This window comes from Crotalus tigris, unplaced genomic scaffold (genome assembly GCF_016545835.1).
Source record: "Crotalus tigris isolate CLP2741 ecotype Arizona unplaced genomic scaffold, ASM1654583v1 scf7180000019068.10715455, whole genome shotgun sequence".
In the NCBI taxonomy this organism is placed as follows: domain Eukaryota; kingdom Metazoa; phylum Chordata; class Lepidosauria; order Squamata; family Viperidae; genus Crotalus; species Crotalus tigris.
The window spans coordinates 4,277,713-4,300,508 of NW_024097358.1; the positions used below are offsets into that span (position 1 = coordinate 4,277,713).

Genomic DNA, 22,796 nt, shown 5'->3' on the forward strand with positions numbered 1-22,796 from the left:
GAAATGTAATTGCTGGGAGGATTATTGTGAGGGAAACAGCTCAGATATTTAACCGTAAATCAATTTTGAGAAAATCTTAACAGATAAAAATCTCAATTTTGTGGGGAAAAAGTCTAAATGAGAATGTTGAAAACTGGACATATAACGCAATCAAGAGGGCTAATTAGAAAAGAAGTTCTATATTGATGCTATTACTAATTGAATAAATGTTAGAAAAATGTTTATATTTAACCTCTTTGTTACTAAAACATTAAGAACTGTATTAGCCTAATGTTTGCAAAAGAGAACAATATGGGAAGAAGAGAAAGTCAAGGAAAGCTGTTATGTAGGATATGATATGATAGAAATTGACTAGCATTGATTGTTGTGAAACATGAACCCAGACAACATGCTGTTTACTAAGCACTAAGATTGTTAATTTTTTAAAAAAAAAATCAATAAAATATATATATATAAAGAAAGCAGAATCAAATTTTAACAATAACAATGATAATGATGATGATGATGATAATAATGATGATGATGATGATGATGGACGTGGCAGTGCCTGGAGACAGCAGAATAGACGAGAAAGAACTGGAGAAGATAACAAAATACAAAGACCTACAAACAGAACTAGAAAGACTATGGCAAAAGCAAGCAAGGGTAGTACCAATAGTAATAGGTGCCTTGGGTGCAATCCCAAAACAACTGGAGCACCACTTGGACACCATTGACACTGACAAATTCGCCATTAGTCAATTGCAAAAGGCGGCCTTACTAGGAACTGCTTCCATCCTGCGACAAGATCTGTAATACCATCAAACATCCACATCTGCCTATCCCAGGTCCTTGGTAAGAACTTGATAGGTAGACAAAATGCCAAATCCAGTCTGAACATCTGGCTGACTGTGCGATGATCCATAATCATCATCATCATCATCATCATCATCTGCCACAGCAACAGTTGCCCACGTTTGTTAGGAAGTAAAATATTCTTCTAAAATTGCATTATTTTTATTAATAAGACACAACCTTATTAATTTAAAGTATTTTATTTTCCACAGCTGAGATTGAGTGTTACACCAGTGACCAAGTTCTCTACATGGAAAAAAGAAAAGAAAAGAAATGGACCAGACACAGTCTGGAAAAATCCATCTCAGCGCTTCCAAATGGGTGTTATTCACATTAACTTCTCACCTCTTAACGGACAATTCACAACACAAGTGAAATAATGACTTCGAAAACAGGAAGAGAGGAAAGAACCATTAAAAAAAATTATTTGGCCTCCAGCTGGTTAGATGTTGAATCAGCCAGATGGGAACAAAGCCAAACTTCTTGCAACATTGAGCCCAATAGGCGTGGTTTGATGAGGTTATGGTTTGTAGGGACCTTAGCTATAATGTGATGCTATTTTATGATTTCTAGATTTTATGTGATGGTGCAGTGGAAAAAATGCAGTATAGCAGGCAGGCAAACTCTGCCCGCAGCCTGGAGTTTGATTCTGACCAGCTCAAGGTTGACTCAGCCTTCCATCCTTCAGAGGTCAGTAAAATAAGGACCCAGATTTATAATAATAATAAGTTGGAAGGGACCTTGGAGGTCTTCTAGTCCAGGCATGTCAAACTGCCAGCCCGCGGGCTGGATGCATCACACTGAAACTGTGCCCACCCCATTGCCAGCAATGGGGAAAAAGTCCCGATACATCGCGCAACATCATGTGACATCACGAGTTTGACATGCCTGTTCTAGTCCAATTTCCTTCCTGAGCAGAGGGTTGGACTAGAATACCTCCAAGGTCCCTTCCAACATCATCATCATCATCACTATCAACATGCTAGTAAACCACCCAAAGAGGGCTGCAAAGTGGTACAAGGTAGTATATAAGTCTGGGTGTTATTGCTATTACGTCTCATATTGAGCATTGCCCAAACTCAATGATATAGATGGGTGACTATGGTCATTCTACAAATAAATAAATATAGGAGTGAACCAAGAAACATTTATATGAAGTAAAGAGTCCTCCAGAAAATGTCTTCTAAATACCTTTGGATAGACAATAGTGCCAAATCTCTGTAGCTCAGGTGAAGGGTGAGGGTGAAGGTTCATTCTCCGAGCTTGTGGATTTCCGAACATCTTCAGCGGAGTTTAAGGAAAGTCAGTGTCAGTGTTCTTCTATTCACAAGGGCTTCAGGTGTGGGTGTGTCAACGGAGGGTCTTGTGATGGGTCTTGTGATGGGTCAGGTTTGAGTCCTCAATCAACCCACGCAAGCCCTCCGCCACCAGTTCACTTCCCAATTGCCCTGATCTAATGTAAGCCCCCCATCACAAGACCCATCAATCAACTCACTGATGAATCACACCTGACCCACCACAAGACCCTCACTTGACACACCCACACCTGAAGCCCTTATAGTCATAAGAACACTGACACTGACATCCCCTAAACTCTACTGAAGATGTTTCCTAGCCTGGTAATAAATTTTTGGAAACCAATCCACAAGCTCGGAGAACGAACCTTCACCCTCACCTTTGGATATCTGCATCTCTGTTAACAAGCATCAGTCCAACTCTATTCTGCATCCAAGCAATAAACTCAAGTGAAATATCTGATATTCAATTCGGTGTAGTGGTAACCGGGAGACCGGGAATTCTTGTCCCGCTTTGGACACAAAGCCATCTGGATGACCTTGGGCCAGTCCCTCTCTTTTAGCTCTAGAAAGGAGACAGTGGCAAACCACTTCTGAAAAACCTTGCCAAGGAAACGGCAGTGTCCAAGAATTGGACACAACTACATGAAAGAAAAATGGAATTTAGGTACGCAAATGTAGCCAGGAAGAACATTTTCTTCATTCTTGAGCTGATGTACAGATGCGCACACACACTGGTAGCCATGTTGCAACAATGGCTTTGGAGCCAACAAAAGCTCTTGATTTCTTCCAACAGAATTCCCAGAGAGGTACCTCTCCGGACCCCCCAAAAGTCTGAATTATACAGTAAGGTCGCACAAAGTCAGCTTACCAGCTTTACTAAACCTTCCTTTCTAACATATAGCCATAAGCTGTCACCATATTGCCAAAAAAGCTAACTGCTACATGAGTGGAAGCCAAGATCTACAAACAGGCCCACACACGTACTTTTTCCTAAACAATAAAATAGTTGCCCAACCCCGTTTGATATCAAATGAGTTTACATTATCACATTATGCTATTTTTTTAAAAATCTAATTGGAAAAAAAACCCACAACTGGCTGGATTCTTGCTTAGCACTAAATCATATAATTGTTTACAAGGCACAGTGGCTAGATTTGCATCACAGCCTAACAAAACAAAAACAAAACTTAATCAATCAACAGAATGACTAGATTTATATACAGGATTAACCTAAGGTTTGTCTTCATCGTAGTTTATTGCATAAATCACGGCTGATTTTTTACAACTCCCTAAGCCAAACTAAAACTGGGTCAATCGTCAGGAACCGAGTTTACGCTTGCCTGGGATCAACCCATGTCCATCATCTGACAATTTTTTTTAAAAAAATTAAAATAAAGTATAAAAATAATAATTAAAAATAATAAATAAATAAATAACCATAAACAAATAAATAATCATAAACAAATAAACTCAACAGGCAGACTTGATGGGGCGGTAGGTCTTTTTCTGCTGTCAGTTTTCTATGTTTCTATGGAACAAAACAGGCCATGGTTTTCCCAGTTGGAATGTATGGCTGTGAAAGCTGGACCATAAGAAAGGCTGAGCACCAAAGAATGGAGGTCTTTGAACTATGGTGCCGGACAAGACTCTTGCAAATCCCTTGGACTACAAGGCGTTCAAACCAATCAGTCCTAGAAGAGATCAACCCCAACTGCTCTTGAGAAGGCCAGATCCTGAAGTTGAAACTCAAATACTTTGGCCACCTAATGAGAAGGAAGGACTCACTGGAGAAGGACCTAATGCTGGGAAAGATGGAAGGCAATAGAAGAAGGGAACAACAGAGAATGAGGTGGCTGGATGGAGTCCCTGAAGCAGTAGGCCTGAGCTTAAATGGACTCCAGAAGATGGGAGAGGACAGGAAGGCCTGGAGGAACGTTGTCCATGGGGTCGTGATAGGTCAGACACAACTTTGCAACTAACAACAACAACAATGAAGCAAAACATGTTATGTCATATAGTACTATTTGACAAGTTCTGGATGTATGAATTTCAACTCTAGGAATTCCCTCCTCGTTGCTGAGATTTTTAAAAGTTGCACTCTAGATACCTACCAAGTTGCCATGTGTAGAAAACTTTTAGGGTGTCCAGACTAGACTATCTCGATTTCACTCAAGAAACAAAAAAAGGATCGGGAAACATTATCAGTCAAATGGGCCAGTTTTGACCCAGTAGCCATAGTCCCATCAACTTTGCAGCCAATGTTTTTTTGAATATATCTGAAACAATAAAGTTGCAGAGTCCAGAGGAGAACAGCAATGGAGAGGAACAATTATGCAGATCAGAGTCATGTATGCTTCTAAACCAGTGGTTCTCAACCTTTCTAATGCCGCGACCCCATAATACAGTTCCCCATGTTGTGGTGACCCCCAACCACTTATACATCACCGGGTGCCAGAGGCATGGCCAAAGAAAAGGGGAAAAAAATGGCGGACAGCCTTGTTTGGCGACCCCCATGAAATGGTCGTTCGACCCCAAATGGGGTCCCAACCCACAGGTTGAGAACCACTGCCCTAAGTGGAATTTTCCTCCAATAGGGTTTTCCCATGTATTTTACCAGGAAACATAGATAGGTCAGCCTAGAAAAGTCAGTGCCCTCCTAACCATATCACAAGCACTCCCAATTTGTTGGCGAGGTCCATTTTGTCTATGTTTCATGGTGACCTAACCCTAACCTAAGTGGAATTTCCTCAATCGGGGTTTCCCATGTAATTTTACCAGGAAACATAGATAGGCAAGCCTAGAAAAGTCAGGGCCCTCCTAACCATATCCAAGCACTCCCAATTTGTTGGCGAGGTCCATTTTGCTCTATGTGTTCATGGTGACCTAACCCTAACCCTAAGTGGAATTTTCCTCCAATGGGGTTTTCCCATGTATTTTACCAGGAAACATAGATAGGTCAGCCTAGAAAAGTCAGTGCCCTCCTAACCAGATCCAAGCACTCCCAATTTGTTGGCGAGGTCCATTTTGCTCTATGTGTTCATGGTGACTAACCTAACCCTAAGTGGAATTTTCCTCCAATGGGATTTTCCCATATATTTTACCAGGAAATATAGATAGGGCAGTCAGGAAAGGTCAGTGCCCTCCTAACAATACCCAAGCAATCCGAGTTTCTTGGCAATGTCCATTTTGCTCTACGAGTTCATGGTAACCTAACCCTAAACCTAAGTGGAATTGTCCTAAATGGGATTTTCCCATATATTTTACCAGGAAACATAGAATAGGCAGACTGGAAATGTCAGTCCTTCCTAACCATACCCAAGCACTCCGAGTTTGTTGGCAGTGCCCATGTCCTCTCTGAGTCTCAATGGTGATAACCCTAACCCTAAGTGGAATTTTCCTCCAATGGGATTTTCCCATGTATTTTACCAGGAAACATAGATAGGGCAGCCTAGAAAAGTCAGTGCCTTCCTAACCATATCCAAGCACTCCCAATTTGTTGGCGAGGTCCATTTTGCTCTATGTGTTTGTGGTGACCTAACCCTAACCCTAAGTGGAATTTTCCTCCAATGGGATTTTCCCATGTATTTTACAAGGAAACAGAGATAGGTCAGCCTAGAAAAGTCAGTGCCCTCCTAACCATATCCAAGCACTCCCAATTTGTTGGCGAGGTCCATTTTGCTCTATGTGTTCATGGTGACCTAACCCTAACCCTAAGTGGAATTTTCCTCCAATGGGGTTTTCCCATGTATTTTACCAGGAAACATAGATAGGTCAGCCTAGAAAAGTCAGTGCCTTCCTAACCATATCCAAGCACTCCAATTTGTTGCGAGGTCCATTTTGCTCTATGTGTCATGGCTGGACCCTAAACCCTAACCCTAAGTGGAATTGTCCTCAAATGGTTTTTCCCAGTATTTTTACCCAGGAAACATAGATAGGCGGCAGCATAGCAAGGTCGTGCCCTCTAAAAATACCAAGCACTCCCAATTGTTGCAATGTCCATTTTCCTCTCTGAGTTCCTGGTGACTAAACCTAACCCTAAGTGGAAATTTTCTCAATAGGGTTTTCCATGTTATTTTACCAGGAAAAAACATAGATAGGCAAGCCTAGAAGGTCCCCAGTGCCCTCATAACCATACCAAAAGCACTCCAATTGTTGGCAATGTCCATTTTCCTCTCTGAGGTTCATGGTGACCTAACCCTAACCCTAAGTGGAATTTTCCTCCAATGGGTTTTTCCCATGTATTTTACCAGGAAACATAGATAGGGCAGCCTAGAAAGGTCAGTGCCCTCCTAACCATACCCAAGCACTCCCAATTTGTTGGCAATGTCCATTTTCCTCTCTGAGTTCACGGTGACCTAACCCTAACCCTAAGTGGAATTTTCCTCCAATAGGGTTTTCCCATGTATTTTACCAGGAAACATAGATAGGTCAGCCTAGAAAAGTCAGTGCCCTCCTAACCATATCCAAGCACTCCCAATTTGTTGGCGAGGTCCATTTTGCTCTATGTGTTCATGGTGACCTAACCCTAACCCTAAGTGGAATTTTCCTCCAATGGGGTTTTCCCATGTATTTTACCAGGAAACATAGGATAGGGCAGCCGTAGAAAAGTCAGTGCACATCCTACCATATCCAAGCACTCCCAATTTTGTTGGCGAGGTCCCATTTTGCTCTATGTGTCATGGTGACCTAACCCTAACCTAAGTGGAATTTTCCTCCAATGGGGTGTTTTCCAATGTATCTTACAGGAAACATGATAGGGAAGCCTAGAAGGTCAGTGCCCTCCGAACCATACCCAGCACTCCCAATTTCGTTGGCAATGTCCATTTTCCTCTCTGAGGTCATGGTGACCTAAACCCTAACCATAAGTGAATTTTCCTCAAGGGATTTTACCAGTATTTCACCAGGAAAATAGACTTAGGGCAGCTAGAAAAGTCAGGAGCCCTCCAACCATACCAAGCACTCCCAATTTGTTGCGAGGTCCATTTGCTCTATGTGTTCATGGGACCGTACCCTACCTAAGTGGAATTTCTCCAATGGGGTTTTTCCCCCCCATGTATTTTACCAGGAAACATAGATAGGGCAGCTAGAAGGTCAGTGCCCTCCTAACCATATCCAAGCACTCCCAATTTGTTGGTGAGGTCCATTTTGCTCTATGTGTTTATGGTGACCTAACCCTAACCCTAAGTGGAATTTTCCTCCAATGGGGTTTTCCCATGTATTTTACCAGGAAACATAGATAGGTCAGCCTAGAAAAATCAGTGCCCTCCTAACCATATCCAAGCACTCCCAATTTGTTGGCGAGGTCCATTTTGCTCTATGTGTTCATGGTGACCTAACCCTAACCCTAAGTGGAATTTTCCTCCAATGGGGTTTTCCCATGTATTTTACCAGGAAACATAGATAGGTCAGCCTAGAAAAGTCAGTGCCCTCCTAACCATATCCAAGCACTCCCAATTTGTTGGCGAGGTCCATTTTGCTCTATGTGTTCGTGGTGACCTAACCCTAACCCTAAGTGGAATTTTCCTCCAATGGCGTTTTCCCATGTATTTTACCAGGAAACATAGATAGGTCAGCCTAGAAAAGTCAGTGCCCTCCTAACCATATCCAAGCACTCCCAATTTGTTGGCGAGGTCCATTTTGCTCTATGTGTTCATGGTGACCTAACCCTAACCCTAAGTCAGTGGTTCTCAACCTTTCTAATGCCGCGACCCCATAATACAGTTCCCCATGTTGTGGTGACCCCCAACCACTTATACATCACTGGGTGCCAGGGACATGGCCAAAGAAAAGGGGGAAAAAATGGCGGACAGCCTTGTTTGGCGACCCCCATGCAATGGTTGTTCGACCCCAAATGGGGTCCCGACCCACAGGTTGAGAACCACTGTTCTAAACTATAGTAGCATTTTGGCCACTGCTGTTCTTCAGCTGGTAAAAATCTTGCAGAACGATATATGTCATGGCAGCAGAAAAACAATCTTGAGTCATTCCTCTTAATCGGCCAGAATTTTGGCACGGTTAAGTTCAATACTATAAGATTATCAGGCAATGGAAATTGCACATCTTGATGGTAAATACCAACAGTTAACAGTTAGCAACTGTCTTGTAATGACAGCCTTAAGGGCACTTTGAACATTGTTTTACAATTCATTTGGGTTAACTCACATTCCATGCATTTGGAAACATAACTAGCTGTATGTGTCCTAGAAACCATATTTCTCTAGAGATCATTTTCCAGTATAATTGTATTATTCTTTCTAGCAACACTGAACGTAAATCAGATACAGCTTTTTCAGTGTGTATCAATGTTCTTCTACAATTTTTGTTCTGCACTAATAAAGAGGCTTTCTAACTCATCACTGTACCTAAATATCCACTCTCAAGCACCCTGAACATCATGCAGCTTCACACTAGGTCCAGAGCAAGCTGCATGACGATCTGTCATCTTGAAATCAACAGGAATAAACAAAGAGGCCAAGTTTTAAACATTTCCCATAATTAGCTAGACTGTGAGCCAAGTGGAGAGCTGCAGAGAGTCACACCCAAAAAAGCATCACCATGGATCCATACTTAAGCAATGGGGATCTATCTTCTCTTCCCTTGCTAGTCTCTGCGTCAGTGGTGAGATTCAAATAGGTGAACAATCGGTTCTCTGTGTGGATGCCGCTTCCAGAAGTCCGTTCTGGGCCTGGACAACAAAAAATTAGCTACGGGTTCTGCCGAAGTGGTGCGAACTGGCTGAATCCCACCACTGCTCTACTGTACGTCGCTCTTAGGTAAGGCAAGCAGTCAGAGTAGGAGTGACAATAGCCTCTTTCTCACCAGCCTCGGAAGCCCAGTTCATGGGCCCTTTATCCACATCTGTAGAGAATTCTCTACAGGTATTTGTTGAGATTCTAGAAAGAGTGCAGAGAAGAGCAACTGAGGTGATTAGGGGGTTGGAGGCTAAAACATATAAGGAACGGTTGCTGGAATTAGGTATGTCTAGTTTAATGAAGAGAAGGATGAGGGGGGACATGATAGCAGTCTTCCAATATCTCAGGGCTGCCACAAAGAAGAGGGAGTCAAGCTATTCTCCAAAGTGCCTGAAGGCAGGACAAGAAGCAATGGATGGAAACTAATCAAGGAGAGAAGCAACCTAGAACTAAGGAGAAACTTCCTGACAGTGAGAACAATTAATCAGTGGAACAACCTACCTCCAGAAGCTGTGAATGCTCCAACACTGGAGGTTTTTAAGAAGAGACTGGACAGCCATCTTTCTGAAATGGTGTAGGGTTTCCTGCCTGAGCAGGGGGTTGGACTAGATGACCTCCAAGGCCCCTTCCAACATTATTATTATTGTTGTTGTTGTTGTTGTTGTTGATCATCGCACAGTCAGCCAGATGTCCAGACTGGATCTGGCATTTTTGTCTACCTATCGAGTCCTTCCCAAGGACCTGGGACAGGCAGATGTGGATGTTTGATGGTATCACAGATATCGTCGCAGGATGGAAGCAGTTCCTAGTAAGGCCACCTTTTGCAATTGACTAATGGCGAATTTGTCAATGTCAATGGTGTTCAAGTGGTGCTCCAGATCTTTTGGGACTGCAACCAAGGCGCCTATTACTACTACTTACTACTACTACTACTACTACTACTACTACTACTACGACTACTACTACTGTTATATTATTATTATTGTTGTTGTTGTTGTTGTTATATTCTCAAGAACAAAAACATAGTCAAGCTGCCTTTTGAAAAAGCCCCTTTGAGACTCCACAGGTATGCTCTACAACAGTGGTTCTCAAGCTGTGGGTTGGGACCCCATTTGGGGTCGAACGACCATTTCACGGGGGTCGCCAAACCATGCAGTCCGCCATTTTTTCCCCCTTTTCCTTAGCTGTGCTCCTCCCTTTTATTCTATCGGCTTTTGAAAGCCAATAGAATAGACTCTCTTGAATAGAGTCTAATTCTATTGGCTTTCAAAAGCCAATAGGAATTGTCCAGGCTGTCTCTGCCCTGCTGAGTCCGCCAAAAGTCCCATTCTGCAAACGGGTGCTGCACCAGTCGAGTAGTCCTCGACTTACGACCGGTTGAGTAGTCTTCGACTTACGACCGGTTGGGGGTCGCGGCATTAAAAAGGTTGAGAACCACTGCTCTACAAGAATGAGGACCGTGCAATTTTAGAAGGCACTCAATCAAGTAGTTTTCAGGCAGAAATCTGCTTGCTGGTTTTGCCAATTCCTCATGTTAACCTTATGCTGTATATTTCAAAATCCTTTCGCTGCTCAATGTCTTCCACTATTGATATTGGCCTGGCAAATGCCTTAAACAAATAAGCAGTTTTATTGTGGTAACTGATTCCCACTTTGTTAGTATTCGATGGAACTTTAAGGGGGGGGGGAAACATTCTACCATATAAAAACACATTACTACTCAATTGCTTCTAAAGCAGGACTCTCAGCTTCCCTCTTTTCTACCCCATGTAAATTCTGCCAAAAAAAAAAGGAGGGGTGACAGCTGTTTAGATCACAAAAACACTAATTAGAAGGCTACCATTACTCATAAAAGCAAAAGCGCAGAGACTTGCATAAGCTTTGCGGTTAGCATTGTCAATGCTGAAGTATGTCAAAGATATGGCTAAATGTTTCACAAAAGAGTCTGCTTGACAAATTCATAACTGTCTTTTGGGGTAACAGGGAAAGATTCTGTATCTAATCTTCAGCCTTTGCTTCTGTGCCCTTTTGGAGGAAGACGTAACTACAAGTCAGTGAGTTTTTTTTAAAAAAATGATAATTTCTTCTTCATGTTTGTCTGGCTGACCAAAACCTCTAGGGTACGATAAAGAAATTTGCAGGGAAGTTGGTACAAAGAATAATTCAGCAACCTCTTCGGTGAGAATTTTTAGATGCCTTTTGAAAGAGGAAGGAATGTGTGACCCATAATCCCCAGCCTCATTCTTCCATCCTTGCCTTCGGAGGCAGGGGCTTTAGGGAGGTCTGCATCAGCAATCTCTTAAATAAAATAACATGTCCTTAAACAAAAGTTTTAAAATTTACTGAGTCACTTAATTAATTGACTTGCTTAATTTGCTTCCTAAAATATTAACCGAAATAAAATAAAATGTTATTAATAAAATCAAACTTACTTTGTTTTTGTTCTTTCTGAATTTTTTTTTTTTTAAAAAAAAATACATTTCCAAGAGTCCTAGATTTCTGGTACCTGAGTCGGCCCTGCAAACTGACTCCCTGGTCCTCGCCCAGGGTTTTAACCATGATGCTATATTCATTTTTCCTCGTCTGATCCATGGCTTACCTGCAGACTGACGCAGATGGAAATGACAGCAGACCAAAGCACCTTCCCAAGCCGTCTGGGGATGTTGGCCTTGGCCATCTTCTGGGACCTTGAAAAGAGCAGAAAAGGACTTTGAAGGTCGGTATGCGTAGTTCTCAAGTGCCCCCTGCCAGAAATTGAAGGACTAAAGCAAACTGGGAGAGGAGTCCAAACCAGTCCCTGGAAACGGCGCAGCCTAAACAGCGGAGGTTTGTCCTGGCCAGGAATAGAGACTCGCGAGGAACAAAATGAGTCCAGCATAAAAGGCGAGAGACTTGCAATTTGGGCAAGAGGACCCAGCCTTTTCCCCTTGCTCCTTCCTTCCGCCAGTTTATCGAGACAGAGTCCTTCTCCGTCCCCTCCTCTCCCACAGCCAAAAAAATGAAATCAAACCTGCTCCGCTATTTCAACACTTTTCGCCCCGCTTCCCGACAAAAAGAGGCAAAGGCCAGAACTTTTAAGCCGCCTTTGCCAAAACATCCAAGCCATGTTGGAAAAAACAACAGCTCTCGCTAAACTTTGCAAAAAAAGGAGGGGAGGCGGGGCAGGGGGAGCGCACAGGATTGTTTTGTGGATTAGAAACAGAGGATCTTTCAATGTTTTGTTTTACTGGGGTTTTTTTTTTGTCCAAAGGGCATAGTCACATTGCCTTTCTTGCTGTGCCAAAACAAATTCTTTTGTTTAAAAAAAAAAAAAAAGTCTGCAGAGAGTTACGCACAGAGACTTACCAACTGCTGGTTTTACTCTCCCTTTCTATGAAAAGCATTCCCCCCCCCCCAAACTTAACTGCAAGAAGTTCCTGATTTTAGCCAACCGGCTGGCAGGGTTCCACCTTCGTGATGTTACAGGGGTTTGCAACGTTGCTCAAAGGGGACGAGAACACTAGGCAGTGCCAGCCTCAGATCAAGCCCTTGTGCTTCTTCTCTTCCGTCCACGTGCCCAGGGTGGATGCCTGTCTGGTCGTGCCAGCACTGCAAAAGGTGCTGAAGGATGGAGACTAACTGTGCTTTTTAAGCGCCACGTCCAGGAGCTGCTTATTTCCAAAACATGAACATGCCTAAATTCAGGGATTCAAGCTGCCTGAAAAAAGCTTGAGGTGAACTTGGTTCCCAGTGACTTGAACTGATTTAGAACAGTGGTTCTTAACCTGGGCGATATTGCCCCCCAGGGGGCGATTTCATTTTTCAGGGGGGCGATGGAACGAAAAGGGGGCGATATGGGGGCGATGGAGCGAGAAGTTTTGGGGACACTTTTGAGACTTTTTCGTACAGTGAATGGCTGCCTATCTGTCGTACAAAAACATCAGATCGCTCGCTATTAGTGGATTGAATTGTGTTTTCAAATGTTCCTCCAGCTAGCTTCAGTACAGAACGCCGTACATATGTGAAGATGCATCGCTTATCTTCATGCGCGTTGCACAGCAGCCTCTACCCATACAGTGGCGCGCCATTGGTCAGAATATGGGAGATATGGGGAAAAGACTGGAAATAACTTATTTGCATCGATATGACAATTTTAAAGAAAACAAAAAAAAATGTTTGCATCAATTGAAGAATTATTTTCTATGGTGTGATTGAGAGGCTATGTTGGGGGAGGGGGGCGATGACCACTTCCTCATTGGCTCAAGGGGGCGATTCGTTCAAAAAGGTTAAGAACCACTGATTTAGAAGACGTGCAGGTAGCCCTTGACTTACAACTGTTCCAACTTAACAACGGCACCGAAAAAGGCGACTGGTGATCCGTTTTTCACACCTACGGACGTTGCAGCCTCCCCGTGGTCACGTGATCAACATTCGGACGCTTGGCAACTGGTCCGTATTTACGACAGTCGCAGTGTCCAAGGGGGTCATGTGATCCCCTTTTGCGACCTTCTGGCCAGGTCAGTGGAGAAGCCACTTCACCACGTCGTTATTAATTTAATAACTGCAGAGATTCGCTTCAAAGGTTGCAAAATGGGGCAAAACTGACTTAACAACTTGTCTCCCTTAGCAACAGAAATTTTGGGCTCACATGGGGTCGTAAGCTGAGGACTATCTGTACATGGAGGCTTACCTCAAATATTTACCATTCGGAGTACTGCCCATATCAAACATAGCCCTCACCCCCTCCAAAAAAAATTCAAGACATATTTACAGAGTTCTCTTAAAAAGAATATGAAAGTAGTTTGCTATGGCCTTGCTCAGGATTGTTGTTCACTTTCCCCGTTCAATCTACAGCTCTGGAAATACTTCTCTTATCCAAATTTAAACTAGGCCCATCCCTGTTTAGTTTCTCAGCTCGACGATGTTCAAGCAGATTGAAGCTCAACTTGGAAAGAAAGCCCCCGCCACCAATATCAACAACATCAAGTAACCAAGATCAAGCCATAAGGGCTTAACAGGGTAGCTATTTTCCTAGTCCTCCTTTTTATGAGATTTAATACTTTCCCTGCAGATAAAGCCTTCTTCCAAAATATCTTCTGTCCACACAGTTTAAATCCCCCAAAGAAAAAATGCATAAATAAATCAAAGGCATCAGAGTGGCTAGTTTTAGATCAAAGCCCGTCAGACATGGTATTAAATCCTTCCTTGAATATGGAAGCCAGTGGTTCGCTCAAGCTGTCTCACAAGTTTGTTGTGAAGAGCAAAAAGGAGACTATCCTCATCGTAGGAGGACAACAGTGATAATCTTGAAGAAAGCATGCAGCAGCTGATACAAAAACATCTCCTCAGTCTATAAAGAAAGCAGGGGGAGGAGGTTGAGGAAGAAACTCAAAATTGACCCAACTTGTCTGTCTTGGGAAGAAGAAGATGCCGCAAGAAAGATCTGTTGGGTTTTCAAGATTGTTATTATGCCCTATAAAAGTAAAGTTCCAGAAGTTCTCATCATGTCCTTTTCCTGTCCTGGCTTACCTCAAAAGGCCGACAATGATTGGATTTATGCAAACACAAAATTGATTGGTTGATTGCACATTTAATCCAACCAATGTAGTTTGTGGCTGTGTGGTTGAGTTTACTCAATGCACTTAACCAGATCGGTTAAAAACCTACCTGTGTACCACAGGCTGTGCTTATTTAATTTCAATTTTGGCTTTTTTTTTATTCATGGCTTGGCAGGTTTTAAGTACAGCTCCTATATTTAGTTTATCCCTCGGCACTTTTTGCAAATCCAGAAACAGTTAATCTGAACAGTACAAATGCCAACACAGAATACCGATTAATATGTGTATGGTGTGGAAACATAGCCCACGTATGCCACCTTGTGCAAAGTAAGTACACCAAATAAGTCCAGAGAAATCACTTTAAGGAAACTTTAAGTCGAAAAATATGTGAATTAGATTTGATTAAAGACACTGCCAAGTTTATCTCTGCCAATCTGGTTTGGTCAACCGCCACACTGTAAGAATCCCACTTTCAGACTTAAAAAAATAAAACAAAAACTGTTCCTGCACTGAGATACTTACACATGTATGTTTTTCTAAGTAGTGCTACAAAATTGATTAGATTTCCCAAATAAGGGTTTGGAAATTGGGGCCAAGTAAAATTTGAGTCTGCAATGCCACTGGAACTTCATTCCCTTGCATTTCTTCCATACAAAGTGTCTGTGTCACAGCAGGGATTAAGCCAACAAAGGTCATCCCACTGCCTTTGAAATGGGATCGGATGCAAAAATGCCTGTGATGTACGTTACATAATGTAGAATGGCAGGCAGACTAGTGGGAGTGTGGCTGCGCGCAACACCACCGCATTAAGCTCCTGCTGCCTCAGCCGCCTTACCACAAAGCCACAATCCGTGGTTTGCAACCTGCAACTGTTAAGTTCACACAACACGCTAGCAATCCACCTTACAATTTAGTGTAATGGATGATGATCTCAGCTGTGAATAGTTTGGAAGACTTTTTGCTAAGTATATTTTGACCGGTTGTCGTTTTCTTTTTGTTTGTTTGTTTGTTTATTTTTGCAACCTGCAGTTATTCAGCTATATGCACAACCTGCTGTGTTCCAGGGGTTCAAGGCGCTAGCTCTGCCTCCCCTTCCTCGATTTATGGACATAACAACCTCGTGAAACAGGTGAGTTTAGGGTGATTTTCTCCAACTTTTTAGACTGAAATGCAGCTGGCTGGCTAGCCAGCAACTCATGGCTCTGGGCAAATCTAAACCAAGGATTAATAAGACTCTTAAAACCAGGCCAGGTCACCCAATGGGGTTCCCTGGCTAAGTGAAAAGGCGAGCCTGGTTCTTCCCCGCCCCTACCCCACCCAGCTCCTTCCTCAGACCTCGAGCTAATGGCCCTCTCCACATGCCCAGAGGCTACTTCACTACCACACTGAAGGAGGCAAAAGAGCCTCCCGGGGGGGGGGTGGCGTCCACCCCTCCCCCCCTCCCCAAAGCGAAAGCGAGCGAAAAGAAGAGCTGCGCCCCGTCCCTGCCCGCCACCGCCCCCTTCGCCCACCTCGTCCGGCGGTTCCTCTCCTTCGGCGCCTCCTCAGCGGGACAGGAGGGGACCCCCGGTCCGCAGACGGTCCGAAGCAGTCCTGGGACGTCGCCGCGGGCTTGCAGAACGGAGCTGGCAGGCGAACAAGTGCCCGCCCTTCCAGCGGAGCAGGCGGGACGGTTAAGGGTTCGCTCGCTCGCCCGCCTGCCTGCCTGCCTGCCTGGCTACAAACCACCGCCCAGCCGAGGTCCTGGGAAGCCCGGCCACCGGGAGGGCGGCTCTCGAGCGCCCCCCTCCGCCCGGGCCTCTCGGGGGAGCTGCGCGCTCGAGCCGGGGCAGGCAAGCTGGCGCGCCCGAGGACGCGTGGAAACCCGAGCCACCGAGCGCGCGCGAGCCACTCTCCTCCTCCTCCTCCTCCTCCCACGCCCCGCCAGCAGCCTTCCCGCCCTGGAATCCGCGGTTGGAGCCAGCGGTGACCCGCGGCTTGCTTGGGAATGCAGGAAGGGGTGGCTTACACGCGTCGGCTCCCGGGAACGTGGGAAAGAGGGGTAGGGTGGGGTGGGGGTGGGTGGATTCCGCTTAACGCGCCCCTGGGTGCCTTTTTAGCCCAGAAGCCGCCTCGGGAGCCCCGCGCCGATTTCGCGCGACGCGAATCCCAATGTGTGTGGGGGGGGCTGACCGGTTGACTGGGATGGCATGAAAGGGGGCGAAGAAGAGGGGGCGAGGGGAGGAGGATCCCCAGAGGGTTGCAGCAGCCCAGCCTGGAGCCCAGCCGAGTTAATTCAGCCATGCTGGCCTCCGTTAGTGAGGGTTAAGCGCGGGCCTGTGGGCAGAGGGAAAGAAAAGTAGCCCCCCCCCCCGGTTCTGGCGCTGTTACCCACGCAGAGCGTCCGCCCCCGCTTGAGACCGCTGGGGTTTCGTGGCTCAGTCAGCCATGGATGAACGTCGCGGTCTCTCAAACTAATGGCACACTCTGCCTGCTCAGAGGCTACAGGTAGTCCTCGTTTAGTGACCGTTCAAAGCGACAACGGCGCTGCAAAAAAAAGTGACTTGTGACCCTTTTTCACACTTATGACCGTTGTAGCATCCCCATTGGTCACGTGATTTTCCTCTGGAGGGTTTGACAACCGATTCCTCCTACTTGTGACCGTGGCAGTGCTCCAGGGTCACGTGACCACCTTTTGCCACCTTCTGACGAGCCAAGGCCACGGGGATTCACTTAACAACCCTGTTACTGATTTAACAAACACAGTGATGCCCTTCACAAATGTGGGAAGAAACGTCATAAAATGGGACCCCAAAAAATCCCTTAACGAGTTTTCTATCTTAGCAACATCAATTGTAGTCTCAACTGTGTTCATACGGCAAGGACACAACGCAGGAGCTGAGAAAGCTCTCAATTTCTCAGCCTTACGTCCTCCCTCCGAGGCGAAGGCGAGTGAGAAGGAAGGAAGGAAGAAAGGGAGGGAGGGAGGGCAATAGCACTTAGGACTTATATACCGCTTCACAGCCCTCTCTAAGAGGTTTACAGAGTCAGCATATTTACCCCCAACAATCTGGGTCCTCATTTTACTGACCTTGGAAGGATGGAAGGCTGAGTCAACCTTGAGCCAGTCAGGATCAAACTGCTGGCAGTGGGCAGAGTTATGGAAAGAAAGAAAGAAAGAAAGAAAGAAAGAAAGAAAGAAAGAAAGAAAGAAAGAAAGAAAGAAAGAAAGAAAGAAAGAAAGAAAGAGGAAAGGAAAGAAGGAAGGGAAGGGGAAGAGAAGGGAAGGGAAAGGAAGGAGGGAAGGAAGGAGAGGGAGGGAGGGAAGGAAGGAAGGATTCAATAAGAAGTGCTAATTTGCATGTGGGAATCCAGGCGCTTGTCTAATATGGAGAGTTTTGTCTTTAACAGCTCAGGGTTTTCGGCCCAGTTCATTCACATACTGGCTCCAAAGGCCCTTTTGCATCCAATCCAGCACACACACGACTGAGTGTATCCCTTTTGGGTGGCGGACATTTCCAACGCATTGACGTCACACCTCCTGAGCCTTTGAGTTGGATCCACCTTTTGCTCACCTGGGGGAATCTGACCCAGTGAAACCGTTCTGCTTTCTAACTTACATCTCGCGGATTTCAAAGGATGAAGAGATACAGAGAGCGACACCGACACGTTTGACACGTTCAATTAAAAAAAAAAAAAGACTGAATAAAAACCCTCACGTGTGAACGCACCCTGCCTCTCTCGAAAGTTTCCAGGAATAAAAAATAAAATTGGAATAACTTAGGCAATATCACGGGCGGGCAGGGGGCAACTGCTAATCCCCAAGACGGCGCTTTCTGACCAGATGTATTTCCTTGTCTACACAGCATTAGTCCCGTTTTTCCTCTGGGGACTTAAAGCCAGTCCATGCACTCCGGTGGCCAGCCTCAGTTCCGTGAGCGAGGCCGCCGGATCACAGCCCCCAGCAGCCCCGGGCCACTTGTACCTTCTGCTGTTTGATGTTTATTGCAGAAAACAGAGGAACGGTCCAAACGACCGTACCATCACGACCACCACCCCCGTCTTACCTGTTTCCCGGGAGGGGCGCCTCTGTAAGAAAAACCACCGTTTTTGCATCCAAGAAAATCCCACGGAAAAGGACCAGTTGCCAGCCAGCCAGCCAGCCGCCACGCGTGCTCACAAATCTCCGGGCACAAGCTCCGCTTAGCCGAAGGCGCTTAGACTCCTTCCCAGTTTCTAAACTTTGCTTTCCTAGCCTCAATTCCACCTGGGAGGGAGGGAAGTGGCCCCTTTGCCAGTAGCGCTCTCTCTCTCTCTCTCTCTCTCTCTCTCTCTCTCTCTCTCTCTCTCTCTCTCCCCCTCCCTCCCTCTCTCTTTCTCTCTCTCTCTCTCTCTCTGGAAGGGGCCAAAGAAAGCGTGGCGCGGCCCCGAGATCAGCCAACCGCGACAATATCTAATTAGCCCATCGCCGCCGCCAAAGGCTTAAAATACGCATCGCGAAACCACAAAATCCAACCAAGCGCCGAGGCAGTTTTAAGCTGGCTCCGGATTGCAAGCCGGCTATCGTTGGAGGAGGAGCGCCTCCTGGTGGAAGGACTAGGTCACCGCGAGCGGAGGAGGTGCAACAACAGCGGCTACCCACGAAAGAGAATATTTGAAGCTCGGGGGTTGAAATGAGAGGGTCCTGGGTGTTCCCTGAGTTTGGTTGTTTTCTTGCAGACGTTTCGTTACCCGAACTAGGTTACATCCTCGGTGCTAGAAGGGAGCAAACCCCACTCCCAGCTTTTTTGTATGGAGGAACTGCCACTTTTCAATAAAATAATAACAATAACAATAACAACAACAACAACAACAACAACAACAACAACAACAACAACAATAACAATAATAATAATAATAATAATAATAATAATAATAATAATAATAATAATAATAATAATAATAATAATAATAATAATAATAATAAAACATCCACATCTGCCTATCCCAGGTCCTGGGTAAGGACTCGATAGGCAGACAAAATGCCAAATCCAGTCTGAACATCTGGCTGACTGTGCGATGATCCATAATAATAATAATAATAATAATAATAATAAAGTTGGAAGGGACCTTGGAGGTCATCTAGTCCAACCCCCTGCTCAGGCAGGAAACCCTATACCATTTCAGAAAAATGGCTGTCCAGTCTCTTCTTTAAAAACTTCCAGCGTTGAAGCATTCACCGCTTCTAGAGGCAGGTTGTTCCACTGGTTAATTGTTCTGACTGTCAGGAAGTTTCTCCTTAGCTCTAGGTTGCTTCTCTCTTTGGTTAGTTTGCTTCTTGTCCTGCCTTCAGGGGCTTTGGATAATAGCTTGACTCCCTCTTCTTTGTGGCAGCCCCTGAGATACTGGAAGGCTGTTATCATGTCCCCCCTCGTCCTTCTCTTTGTCACACCCAATTCCAGCAGTCGTTCCTTATATGTTTTAGCCTCCAGTCCCCTAATCATCTTTGTTGCTCTTCTCTGTACTCTTTCTAGAGTCTCAGCATCTTTTTTACATCGTGTGATCAAAACTGGATGTAGCATTCCAAGTGTGGCCTTAGCAAGGCATTGTAAAATTAAGGTAAGATAGATAAGATAACCTTTATTGTCTTTTTTTTTTACTGTGAGCACACTGGCACACATGAACAATTAAATTAAACATTGAAATCAAACTTACTAGAACTTCTATAACACACTAAACCAGAGGCCCCCAACCTTTTGGGCACCAGGGACCATTGCCATGGAGAAAGGTTTTTCCATGGACCGGAGAGTGCATGGTTTTGTGTGCTGCCTGCATCCCACGAATGGGGCTTTGCTTGTTTGTGTGGACCGGTTGCTGGCATGCCACAGCCCAGTACCAGTCCATGGACCGGGGGTTGGGACCCCTGTACTAAACCACAAGATAGCCAAATATTAAACATACACACAAGCCAGGGTGTGTTGGATGGACCCAGACCATTGAAGGAATGGTTTCATAAGGCATGCAAAGGAAAAGATCGTATTAATCCACATTAGGGTAAACCATGATAAGTATGTCATTGATCTCGGGACGCATGAAACCCCCATTGTAACTTTTCAATATCTGCACTACACAGCTGCAAAATTCCTACTTGGCCTGTAGATGGTAGCCCAGATATCAACAATTCTCACTGCTGCCCTCAAGTGATCATCTGGATGTTTGCAGCCCAATCTGCCAGCCCTAATCAGTGATTAACTAAAAGCCCGCTAACTGGATTATGTAGGGGGCATGTTGCAAAAACCAGTTAGATAAAACCATAGCTTTAGTATGTGTTCATCCCAGTGTTTTTTGTTTTGTTTTGTTTTGTTTTGACCAGTCACTAAAGGCTGGGATCTGGGATGCTTTTCCTCCAACTGAAGAGAGCTTAATTTCCAAGGAAGGAAACAATTTTCAATATCTGAGAAGAAGTTCCAAGATTACTGCATGTCTCTTAAAACTGCCCCACTGATTTTTTCAAAGCACGGTTATTAGCAGCTGCAGCTGTCACTGTTGCTCCCTCTGGCATCAAGAGCTAAAAAACAAAAAAGCCATACAGAGCCACGATGCATCAACCTAGAGTGCCTGCTCTACCCACCCACTCCTGGCCAGCTGTAAATCCGGCTTTTTAGGAGCCAGTTTAATGATTAAGTCCTGAGGCTGTGCAGCGCAGTGGCCAGGACAAGGGAGATGCCCACGCAGAGCAAAGCCCAGCCTTTGAAGGCAGCAGGTGCAAAATGCCTGCCAGGCCACTGAAAATAATAGGGGATAAAAGCCCAATTATGTTCTGCCTTCCCGAAGGTTAAATTTAAAAGAAAAAGAAGGCAGCTGGTCTTTAAAAGCTAACACTGGTGGCCATTTTTGTGCTTTTTTTGCAAGGGACAGGAAGTTATTGGGCAAGACAAAGGAAGGGATACCACCCAGTTGTGTCTTTAAGACTGCTGCACAAAGATGCTGATAGCAACTTTCATTTTCCAACTTATTGCTATTCCAAAGGCCCTGCACTGGCGAACTTGCCTTCTTACAAGCCAAGCGGAATGCTTGCTCAGCTGAATTTATTAACCCTGATTTTTTTTTTTTTCCCCTTTCCCTGGAAGCCTATAGTACTCTATTCATCGGGCAAGCTGGAAAACACAGGCAGTCCTGACTCACAATCATTCATTTAGTGACTGTTGGGAGCTACAGCGGCACTGAAAAAGATGACTTGCAACCGTCCTCACACTTTACGACTGTCCCAGAATCCCCATGGTCATATCATAAAAAATTGGGCATTTGGCAACCAGAGGAGACCAACCCTGACTGCTCTTGAGAAGGCCAAATCCTGAAGTTGAAACTCAATGTATGGAGGTGAAAGTTGGACCATAAGAAAGGCTGAGCACCAAAGAATTGAGGCCTTTGAACTCTGGTGCTGGAGAAGACTCCTGCGAGTCCCCTGGACTGCAAGGCGATCCAACCGGTCAGTCCTAGAGGAGATCAACCCTGACTTCTCTTTAGAAGGCCAGATTCTGAAGTTGAAACTCAAGTACTTTGGCCACCTAATGAGAAGGAAGGACTCACTGGAGAAGAGCCTGCTGCTGGGAAAGATGGAGGGCAATAGAAGAAAGGGACGACAGAGAATGAGGTGGCTGGATGGAGTCACTGAGGCAGTAGGCATGAGCTTAAATGGACTCCAGAAGATGGTAGAGGACAGGAAGGCCTGGAGGAACATTGTCCATGGGGTCGCAATGGGTTGGACACGACTTCGCAAATGTATTTACAACAGTTGCAGCATCCCAGGGTCATGCAATTGCTATTTGTGACGTTCCCAACCAGCTTCCAACAAGCAGTCAATGGGGAAGCTGGATTTGCTTAGTGACTACATGATCCGCTTAACAATTGCCCTGATTTACTTAACCACGGCAACAAAAAAAGACCATAAAATCCGGCGCAACTCTCTTTGAACAGCCACTTACCTCATCCATGGAAATTTTGGTCCCAATTGTCCTAAGTCGAGAACCACCTGCGCATCGCTCCAACTCAGTTCTCTTCCTTCCTCAACTGGGTTCTCCCCCTTTCTGGGATTTTCAGCCATTTCACCGGAAGTTAGTCACTTTGGGTACTCCAGCAAGCCATTGTCCCAGCCCATCAGTTCCATTCTGGACTCTCTGCCTGCATCCTCCTCCTTTTACAGTTCCTGCCTTCCATTTTCGTGCCAGCATCTTTTTCTTTGGGTTTTTTTTTTTTAAATGAATGACCAGGCGCGCCCGCGTCTTGGCAACCGAAGGCGCCTCTCCGCGTCCTCCTTTTTGCGCGCCGGTTGCGCACCCAGCCTCCAGAGCCCCCAGTGGAACGCCCAGGGCGCTTGGCCCCGCTTGGCCGGGGCTTTCCACGCGCCCTTTGGCAGGGCCGTCCGAAAGATGCCCCTCGGCCGTCCTCCAGCTCCAGGTCCGGGGGCGCATCGTCTT

The 22,796-nt window shown here is 45.3% G+C and overlaps 1 protein-coding gene across 8 annotated transcripts in view; it reads right to left on the reverse strand.

Annotated features, from left to right (window-relative positions):
* Nucleotides 1–22,796, reverse strand: part of ADAMTSL3 (ADAMTS like 3) — a 168,222-nt gene that overhangs the window by 126,315 nt on the left and 19,111 nt on the right. For 3 of the 8 annotated variants that reach the window (XR_005558603.1, XM_039358891.1, XM_039358898.1), the window contains exons 1-2: nt 22,305–22,423; nt 11,424–11,511 (exon numbers count right to left, since the gene is read on the reverse strand). Coding sequence is in view for 6 of the 8 variants with exons in the window: in XM_039358891.1 (XP_039214825.1) it covers nt 11,424–11,511; nt 22,305–22,423 (207 nt within the window). In the remaining 2 variants the exon portion in view is untranslated. Of the gene's footprint in view, nt 1–11,423; nt 11,512–11,834; nt 12,080–15,872; nt 16,238–18,407; nt 18,587–22,304; nt 22,424–22,796 lie in introns of those variants that run through there. The other 5 variants (XM_039358897.1, XM_039358896.1, XM_039358893.1 and 2 more) reach the window with 5 other exon arrangements.